Here is a 10,559-nt window from a genome sequence, read left to right as displayed (position 1 = left end):
TGCTAAGCTAAATCCCCAGCCCCAAGTCTCCTTCTTCTAAATCACCCTCTGTATTTCTGCAGAGTTCAGAACCTGACTGTTGCTCCTTAAAAACCTTTTCATGAACTTTGCAATATGTACGGGATCAAAATTAGTCTAGAGGACTCAAAAAAATCCTTTCCAATAACCTGGCTTGCTGGGTAGTTGCCTGCAATAGACAGGAGCAGACAAACCTTTTCTGGAAAAGCCAAATATTAACTATTTCAGGCTTTAAAAGGTATAATAACATGAAAGCTGCCAAAACAACACACAAACATAGTTGTGTTGCAATAAAATTTTATTGGCAATGGGGAATATTTTCTCAAGAGTTGCAGTTTTCCTAATCTAACCTAGAACTATATTTCATTTTATTTATTTTCTGCAGTGTTAAGAGATTGAGCTCAGAGCTTCATGTACGCCAAGTAAACAATCAACCACTGAGCCACATCCCCAGTCTCCAAAATCCATTTATAAATCTCTCAGGTGTCTTCTTAAAACTAGCTGAATGAAAGCTGTCTGTCTGCTATTTACAGTTTTTCTTGTAATAAAAAAAAGTCAAGAGCACTCATAATAATCATTTTAATTGTAGCATAGAGACTAACATCAACTTCAGTCAAAGAAACATACTCCATAAAATTCAGAAATAACAGGTCTCAATTAAATGGAAGTGTTCTGAAGACTTCAGTGAATTGGATGGAATTCTTCATGAATTTCACTGTAAGTTTTCTTATCTAAAAAGGAAAGCAAAAAAATTTTAAATCATTTTTAAAAATTTATATTTCTTGGGTAGATTGTAGCCCAGGGGTAGAGCCTAGCATGCACAAGGTCCCTGTACCACAAAATAAATTTTAAAAATTATATTTCGTTGGTGGGTATGGTGACACATGATTGTAATCCCAGCACTCAGGAGGTTGAGGCATGAGGATCACCATAAGTTTGAGGCCAGCCTAGGCTATATAGTGAGTTCAAAGTCAGCCTGAATGACATAGCAAGACCCTGTCTCAAAAACTAAAACAATATATAATTTTTCCTAAAATACAAAAATGAACACCAAGCAATCTTACTGACAGCAAGCTTAGTCCAGAATATCTGCATCCTTCCAAAATTCCTTTTTTTTTAATTTAAAGAGAAAAAAGGACATAAAAAAACAAAGCAGTAAAAGGGTACAATACAGAATTTCAAGAAAAAAAATATACAGTAAGAAATCACTAGTTAATAGGTTACATATTGTCGTCTTAGAAACAGTTGTCCAAATTATAAAATTAAAGCATATAAAGTGGACATTCATACAGTGATACTGGAGACAGTTCCATTCAATGATCCAAGGAAAGCTCAGTAATATATATGGTTTCCCATCCTACACACTCAAATAGACCTGCAGTTATATCCCTTAGTCCACCTTCCTTTCCTCTCTTCAAAATTCCTTATGTTGAAACCTATTTCCCCAATGCTATATGGCATTAAGAGAGGAAAAGGTAGCTGGGGGTGGTAGTGCATGGTAGTAATCCAAGAACTCTAGGACAACTCTGAGTCCAGCCTGGACAATTTAACAATTTAGTGAGACCTTACCTCAAAACTGAAAAAAAAAACCCAAATTCTGGGGAAACAGCTCAATGCAAAAGCCCTGGGTTCAGTCCCCAGTATAAAAGTTAAGCCCCTGGGAGGTGACTAATTGGTTCACGAAGATCAAGCCCTTATAAATGGGATTAGCACCTGTGGGATAGGAATGGGATTATAAATTAGACCAGAGGGAGTATGTGTACCCCTTCTACCATCTATGAAACAGAAAAGCCCTGCCAGACACTGAAACTGTTGGCCCCTTGCTCTTGGATTTCCCAATCTCCAGAACAGTAAACAACAAACTGATACTAAACGACACAGTCTAAGGTATTATATTATAGCAGTCCAAACAGATTAAGGATTAAGCATTTCCTTATTTTGTTGTCCTCAACTATGGCTTGGAAATCACTGATACTTTTTTTTTTTTTTTTTTTTTTGGTCTTAGGGTTATCTCTCATTTGAGCAAGGCAAAGTACAAAGAGATTAATAAAGGATGGATAGAAGACAGAGGTTGGATTTCTTGCAAATGGAAAAGTGTCCAAGGGACCCCAGTGAAGGCTGAGAGGGGAAGAAAGTAGAATAAGGAACCTGATGATGTCAGTGAATGTAAATGCTGTATACCACAAACATGAGCTATGATTAATACCAACAAGAATGAGAATGAGAAAATAGAGGAGGAGGGAGAGAAGGAGGTGGGAAGGGAAAGGCATTAAAAAGAAACTTAAAGGGAGTCAACAGAACATAGAAGGTAATTGAAACCACAGGCATGGATAACATTAACCAGCAAATATGAGACAGAGCAAAGAAACAGATTTTCTACAATGAACTTGAAATACCTTTTTCAGGAAAATCCTCTGGATGTGATTTCATATATGCAAACATGTCATGATCTCTTATGGCATACATATAGTCTTGCCGTTTTAGAAGGTAATACCCAATAAACATAAATGAAGTCACATATAGAAGCTGGCGATGCACACCTGAAATTCAAATAAGACATCCCAAAGAAAGTAAAAATCAGTCAATGTGTACAAAGAATCACATTTTTAAACTTCAGATAAATAATTTATTGTTATATTTCTAATATTATTTTAAAACAAAATAAAACAAAAAAGCTTTTCTACTCTAAACAGCTTTTTTATTCTAAACAGCCATTAAACAGTCTAACTGATCTTTTATTTTTTTGGTACTGGAGATCAAACTTATGACTGCACACTTGCAAGGCAGGCACTTATGCTGCTGAGCTAAATCCCCAGCCCAGTCTAACTGATCTTGACTCTTGAGATATCCCATGCCTTAAAGAAATGTAGCAATTATGAAGAGCAATGTTAACCCTGCAAATATAACTAACAATAGAACCTAGCTTTCTTGTTTTTGAGACAAGGTTTGCTAGGTAGTTCACACTGGCCTTTGTAACTCAGGCTGGCCTTGAACTTAAGTGCTTTTCCTGCCTCAGCCTCCTAAATTCTGGCTTACAGACATGTGCTACAATGCTCCGCAAAAATCCAACCTATTTTAAATTTAAGTTTTGTGGAACACTTTGTGGAAGAATGGAGATAAGCAAAAATCCTAGATTAAAAATGGGGAAAAAAAGCAGATCATGGCGGTGTACTTTTGTAATCCCAGCACTTGGATGAGGTAGAAGGACTGTGAGTTTCAGTCCAGCTTAGGATGCACAGCAAGCCTCAAAAGGATAAACTAAATCAAATCAAATAAGAACAGAAAAGAATTTTTCTTTTTCAGTATATTAGTTTTATGTCTAAAAGCTTTGTATTCTAAGGCCTATTCAGGATGTGATAAAACACAGGTAAAATCCTCTACAAAAGGTCTGAAAGCAGCAGGGCGCAGTGGCTCATGCCCGTAATCCCAGTACTAGGGAGGCCGAGGCAGGAGGATCGTTTCGAGTTCAAGACCAGCCTGGGCTACAAAGTGAGCTCAAGGCCAGCCTGAACTGCATAGCGAGACCCTGTCTCAAAAAGACCAAAAAAAAAAAAGTTCTGAAAGCAATTTATCTCTATATCCCAAATTGTATTTGTATATTTATTAGCTATTCAAACAATCAGCTATAGCATACATCATTAAGAAATCTCTTCTCTCTCTCTTTTTTTTGCGGGGGTGGGGAGGGGGCTACTGGGGATTGAACTCACGACCTCACTCTTGCCAGGCAGGCGCTTATGCCACTGAGCTAAATCCCCAGCCTGGAAATCCCTTCTCTTTTGTACTATTTGCATTTCGAAAACTCTATTCAAACTGTATTTTAAAAATCATCCTAGGGGCCAGGGATTTAGCTCAGTGGTGAAAGTACTTGCCTGGCAAGTGCAAGGTCATGAGTTCCATCCCTGGTACACACACACACACAAAAACCATCCTGTTTTGCTGGCAAGCATGAAGTCATGAGTTCAATCCCCGGTACCAGAAAAACCAAACCAAAACGAACAATCTGTTTTAGCTGGGCATGGTGGTGCATGCCTGTTAACCTTAGCATTCAGGAGGCTGAGGCAGGGTAATTACTGCTAAGTTCAAGGCCAGCCTGGGCAACATAGTAAGTTCAAAGCCACCCTGGACTACACATCTGTCTTAAAACACATACACACAAAAACAAACAAACAAACAACCCCCTCAAACACACAAAAAACCAAAACATTCCATTTCTAAAGGGATGAGAAAAAAAGGACATAAGGAAGGAAAGAGGGGTTAAAGGGACGGGAAAGGAATGAGAAAAAAAGCAGCAGCAAGATATATCATATACAGGCAAAAATTATGATGAATGTTGTATCTATCCAAAATGTACCAATAAAAATTTTAAAACACACACACAATTATCCCATTTCTAACTGGGTGTGGAATCTGTGTGATACTACTCCTACTCCGGAGGCTGATGTAAGAGGGTTGCCTGAGCCCAGGAGTTTGAAGGCAGCCTGGGCAACAAGTTGTCTAAAAAAGAAAGGAAAGAAAGAAAGAGACAGACACAGAGATAGAGACAGAGACAGAGACAGAGACAGAGAGAGGCACCCTACTATAATGAGACTGGATCAAATCATGCGGCCTAGGAAATTAGAATGCAAAGTCTGACTGGATACATGGAAAGTATTTACAAAAGGTTTACTGCAGGTTTGATTTCCTACATGTCCTAGAATCCTCCCTATAGTCATCTTATCTTCTCTCACACATGCACATTTGGAGAACTGATCCATGGTTAGTCTTTTATTATCCATGTGATGTGTCTTACCCATGTGTTTTATTATCCAGCCAAAGAAGTATGTCCAAACCAGTTATGCTGAATAACACATATACTCCAAATATCTGACAGACATATGATACTCCAAACCCAACTCATTGCTTTACTCATTATACCTTTTTCCTATCTCAGAGAATGACAGGATCATTTGCTAAGGAATCCAAGTCATAAACAGTAATCGTTCTTGCTCCCCGCTCCTACTAGGGAACTGAATCCAGGGCCTTCACATTCAATTTTAGTCCTTTAGTTTTGAGACAGGGTCTCACTAAACTGCCCAGAATGAGTTTGAACTTCTGATCCTCCAGCCTCAGCCTCCTAAAGAACTATGATTACAAGTATGTACCAACAAAAACACATATATTTGTGGTGGTGGTTCTGGGAATTGAACCCAGGGCCTCTGTACTAAGTTACAATTGCAGCCCTTCTACTTTTTATATTTTATTTTTGACACAGGGTCTAATTTCCTAAAGTGTCCAGGCTGGGGTTTATTGCAATCCTACCTCAGTCTGAGAATGCTCAGATTAGAGGTATGTGTCTCTACACCTGGCTAATCATCCCTTATTCTAACCTCTTTTCTCGTATCCAGTTACTGCACCCTATCAATTTTATCTGGTATTTCCTTTCCTAGTTTAGGGGGGCTCTGGGTTGCACTATCTGGCCTCCTTGTCACACTAGCCATTCCACTCTCATCCTAGCTTTTACTCAGTCACTAGGAATTAACTAAGATGCACGCCTATCATGGAGTCCTCTCTGTACCCTTTAATTTTGTCAAAAAGGAGTTGAAACTCCTGAATACAGCCATTCGTGAGCCAACTCTTTTTTTACCTTTTCCTTCTGACACTTGCTGATATGTACACTGCATTCCAGCAACACTGAACAACCCTGAATTCCTCATTGAAACTTCCATGCTTCAAATACCATGAACTTGTTATTTCTGGGCCCAGAAACCACATCATTCTTTAGGACTCAACTCAGAGTTAAGTTGATATATCAATTTCCCTAAGAAATTTTCCCGTTTCCTATAGTTAAAAGGGTGAATTCATCTATTTGCCAGGCAGGTGCTACCCCACTAAGCTATATTCCTGGCCTGAATTCATCTTACGTACTATATAAGCTACTATGGAAATTCATTTTTGTTTCTATCATCAGGCAAAGTTAGTATCTGTTTCATGTTTACATGTTAGCACACAGCATTTAATACATATTAATTAATAAATGGTCCTAAGTAAGTCAGTTTACTACCTCTAAAACAGAGGTAATATTTATTCCATCTTTTTCTAGTAGTAATATATATACCAAGACAAAATATGCATAAAAGCATTTTGGAGTCAGGTGCAATGGCACATACCTATAATCCCAGCACTCTGTAGGCTGGGGCAGAAGGATGGCACATTTGAGTCTGGCCTGGACAACTTCACAACTTTGTCTCTAAATTTTAAAAAAGGGTTACGGGTATAACTCTGTAGCACAGCACCTGCCTGGCAAGTGTAAAGTCCTGAGTCTAATTTCTGGTACTCCCCGCTTCCTCACCAAAAAAAAAAAAAAAAAAAGAAAGAAAGAAAAAAAAAGGGACCTGAGGCTATAGCTTACAGTGAAGGCCCTGAGTTTAATTCCCAGCACTAAATAGACAAAAAAGTTTTAGATGATGATGTCAACATCCCAGCCCTCAATGCATGGCTTGGCCCTTATTTTTTTTTTGGTGCTGAGAATCAAACCCAAGGCTTTCTAAATGATCTGTATCTGTAACCCTTTTTCAGTTTTTTAATTTTTTTTTTTTCTTTTTCTTTTTTATCGGTACCGGAGATCGAACTCGCGACTGCCTGCTTGCAAGGCAGGCGCTTATGCTGCTGAGCTAAATCCCCAGCCCCCTCAGTTTTTGAATTTTGAGATAAGGTCCTACTAAGCTGCCCGGGCTAGCCTCAAATGTGCAATACTCCTGTCTCAGCCTCCCAGACTGCTGAGATTATAGGCATGTACTATCACACCTGCCTTGATTTAGCATTTTCATTAGCCCTCATTTACCTAGTCTCCTCTCTTTCAGGGCTGGTCTTCCTCCACAGTCACTTTCTCCTTCTTTATTTACTCAGTGAATCTAAATCAGGAAGTCATTTGGCTCGTTGTATAATAACAAATTACTGATTGATTACACTAGAAATTAATAAATATGTAATTTTGTAGATTATACTAGATTACAAACTAATTCTAAATTGAAGACAGCTAAGTAGCAACCAGTAACAAGGATTTTAAAAAAAACAGGTGAAAGGGAAAAAAGCTTAAGAAAAAATTAATTTAGCATTTTTACTAATTTTAAAAAGACATACACAATTGTATTTCATTAACCACTCAACAATTTACCCTGAGTGTCACTCAGGTAGCATTTGTTCATGCACTGACAAATCCTGAGTGTTGCTTGGTCAGTTATCCTTTAAACTTGCTGATTCTCATATAGAATAAATTAGAAAAGACTGTCATTTTTATATTTCTTATTGTTATAAAAACTAAGAAAAAATGCACAATTTTTAGTCATCTATATTTAAGTAATTGGACTAAGCGGCTAATATTCTGTTACTACCTGTAGAATGTTAAGTACTCTTTAAGACTATAGTTTGAAAATCCATCTATTTCTTTCTTACTTCTCCTCTCTTACAAACATAATTTATGTGTCACATTTGATACTCTACAAGCATAAACTGGTACCACAATGTGGTTTTTAACTGGTACAGCCATCTGGACTGTAAGTCTCTGGTGGGTTGGGGCCATGTTTTATACTCTTCTTGTAATCTACCTGCACTTATTCATTCAGTAAGTACTTATTTTATTGTATTCTATTCTACTATATGCCACTGAACTAGACAAATGCAACATGCATTCAATAAATGCTGTAAAGATAATGATTTCCAAAGTCTTCAGCATCTAAATTTTCCAAAGCAATTTAGGGAAGTTCAGGAAATTCAGGAACTCTGAACTAGTCCTTGACTATGCTTTAAAAACATTATCTTCTCTGGTTTTGAGTTAGAAAACTTGCCTAGAATCAAGTGGCTTACAGGGGTGAGGGTACTATCAAACCCAAAAGCATATGCCGTTAGCTACTGTACTCTTCTGGCTCCTGGAAAGGCTCAACTGATGAAAATGAGGTGAGCCTCAGTGGTATATACCAGTGTATTTTAGTCAATTTTTACTTCTCCCACAACATTCTTCCTACCACCTCTGCCTCCTTTGTGTGCTCTCAAAGCACTCTCTGTCCACACACCTCTAATCAAAATGTGTTCCTATCACAGTAAGATAAGTAATGGACTGCTTATTCATTTAAAGGCAGGAATGGTATTCCTCACCCCATATAGCCAATATATAAGTCAATGCTTGGCACAGAGAAAAGCTTGATATTGAGCAAATATATGGTAAACTACATAAGAGCTAACAGAAAGGAACTTCACCCAGTGCTTTTGTATGTCAGGCATTCTACATATAGAACCTCACTTAATTCTCATAACAAACATGAAGTATTAACTGTTCTCATTTTATAGTTGAAGAAACTTTGGCTCTGAACAGTCTCACCAATTTATTTGCCCAAAGTGAAGTTCCCAAGTGGAGTTCATTATACCAAGTGACAGGCTTGGGCAAATGTGAAGTGGTACTAACAAGAGAGAAAAACCTCGTATTCTGGGGCAGAAATGGACAAAAATTACTCCTTTCTGTACTGAAGGGTCATTCCATGGGAGATGGGGTTGCAATACTATCTGAACACTGGAAATGCTTGGATTTCATGGGCTGGGAACTGACATACAAACAGGCACAAGTGGGACGATCCTTAGTAAGGACCATTTATTTCATTATCTTTCTTGGGGGTGGTTCCTGTAATTCTTTTGAGACAGGGTCTTAATATGCAGCCCAGGCTGGACTCCCAACACTTGATCTTCTTGTCTTAGCCAGTGCTAGGATTACAGGAGGGAGTGCCACCCCAGCCAGCTATTCTAATGCACACTAATTCTGCAAAGCATTGGTTTAGAATACACACTCAGGTCTAACTTATAAACAAGATCTGCGACTTACAAACATGCCACAGTCCTGGGCAAGCTGCTTTAACCTCTCTTGTACTGTTTCTTCATCGATGGCTAATAACTCTCCGTGAAAGTTTTTTTTTTAAAGGTCTATATCCTAAAAAGACCACAGAGAATCAGTAGTACCCAGCATAGAATAAACGCTCATTTTTGTATAAAGCACTGTGAAATTGACTGAAGTCCCGGTTTTTGTTTTTGCTTTACTTTTCAGATTCACCGTGGCATTACAACCAATCCCTGTTTCACAAAACCTGTTTTCTCAAATGGACACCACAACCTTACTTTGCCCGATTCTTAAGAGCTAATGCGAGGGACCTGCAGAAAGGCAGGCGCGACCAACCAGGCGAAAAGACCCAGAAAATCAAGAGCACCCGCGTGGGGGTGGGGAAGCCTCACGAGGAACTTTGCCCGCAGCCCGCCGCCCCGCGAACCCCTCTCCCGGGGATCGCACACGCGCGGCTCTCACCCGCGGTCAGTGGCGGCCTCCGCCGGAGCCCATTATCAAGTAAGCCTGCACAGTAGCCCATGAAGCCCATGTAGAGAAGCCGCGGGTCGGTCAGCTTGGGCGGAGGCAAACTCCGAGCCTCATCTGGTAGGAACTGTAGGGGCACTCGGCCCGGCCGTCCGTCCATCATGGTGACACCGTTTCCACTTGAGGCCTAGCCTCAGACCTCCATCTACAAAACAAAACACCACAACCCGATAGGACCTAAGCGGCAAGCTTTCTCCTTCCAGTACCCGGCTGAAGGACAGAGTGCGCGGCGGTGCAGCGCCCAAATCCTTCCCGGTGCGTGCTACCTGGATCCCGGTACAGGGGGTTCCGGCTGCAAAGTGGCTCAGGCTACTCCCTCGTGGCGCTGATTCTTCTAGTGGAAGTGAAGGTTTGAGAGCCTGGCACCAATGGATCAGGTACACCAGACGAACTAAATTTGACAAAAGCTAGATGTTATTTTTTTTCCGGCATAATTCCCGTATCTGGAATTGCCTATCCCTTCCCTGCCCGTGAATGTTTCTTCGGCAAAAATTCGTCTTTGCATTCAGCACTCACAAGTGGGAATCATTAACTGAAACAGTATAAAAGCTGTTTTTCTGTTTCTAACTATTTATTCGCACAAACATACCCTCCAAAGCCTAAAATTAGGGTTCTGGCAGCAACAAAGAATTCAAAGAAGCCCAGGACTGAATCGGTTGGTCTATTCTTGAAATTCAGCTTTCGCGGCAGCGCCCTAAAATGTTTCTTTCCCTGCTGAGTCTTCAGATCCTTGCGCAAGGTTGAGGGAAGAAGTGTTCTCTAAAGGTTTGATGAGTGAAAGCAGCCATGCTGTCAAGTAATTGCCCAGCCTTTGCACAGTTCCTGCTTCCAATAATGGGGAGCTTTCAACTTTGAACAGTTTTCTTCAGAAAGCCTTTCATAACACTGTACAGAGATAAAATGTCTTCCTGTTGTGTCCATTTATCCGTGACATCCCGTATTTTATCCAGAAAGCTGATTAAGCCAGAGGTCAATGCAAAGATATATACATCAAAGGTATTGATTTCCTAAGTGAAGAGTTAAATATCAGCTAAAAGCAATTAAAAAGGATGAGGGGCAAGAAGTAGCTCCGTGGTAAAGTGACTGCTTAGCATGCATGAGGGTGTGGGTTTCCTCCCTTTCACCATGAAAAGAATAAAGGATGGCCTTTCTG

The 10,559-nt window shown here is 39.7% G+C and overlaps 1 protein-coding gene across 1 annotated transcript; it reads right to left on the bottom strand.

The window, feature by feature from the left end:
- Positions 1 to 583: 583 nt before the first annotated feature.
- Positions 584 to 9,640, bottom strand: Ndufc2 (NADH:ubiquinone oxidoreductase subunit C2). Its single transcript, XM_003468528.5, has 3 exons — positions 9,341 to 9,640; positions 2,415 to 2,558; positions 584 to 749 (listed from the first exon to the last, which is right to left on the bottom strand). Exons 1-3 carry the CDS (start codon positions 9,507 to 9,509, stop codon positions 700 to 702), a joined length of 363 nt encoding a protein of 120 aa, XP_003468576.1. The 5' UTR covers positions 9,510 to 9,640; the 3' UTR covers positions 584 to 699.
- Positions 9,641 to 10,559: the final 919 nt, after the last annotated feature.

The sequence above is a fragment of the Cavia porcellus genome, unplaced genomic scaffold (genome assembly GCF_034190915.1).
Source record: "Cavia porcellus strain 051 isolate PalLab524CR breed Dunkin Hartley unplaced genomic scaffold, mCavPor4.1 scaffold_9, whole genome shotgun sequence".
NCBI classification, from domain to species: domain Eukaryota; kingdom Metazoa; phylum Chordata; class Mammalia; order Rodentia; family Caviidae; genus Cavia; species Cavia porcellus.
The sequence above is the reverse complement of the archived record's forward strand: the minus strand, read 5'-3'. Positions and strand labels throughout refer to the sequence as shown.

Excerpts from the sequence above, each read along its gene's own strand:
- Ndufc2 (XM_003468528.5), bottom strand. The coding sequence starts at position 9,509 with ATGATGGACGGACGGCCGGGCCGAGTGCCCCTACAGTTCCTACCAGAT. Across the intron at positions 2,559-9,340 it reads GAGGCCGCCACTGACCGCGG|GTGTGCATCGCCAGCTTCTA; the intron begins GTGAGAGCCGCG and ends TTTGAATTTCAG. Across the intron at positions 750-2,414 it reads AGAGGATTTTCCTGAAAAAG|ATAAGAAAACTTACAGTGAA; the intron begins GTATTTCAAGTT and ends TTTCCTTTTTAG.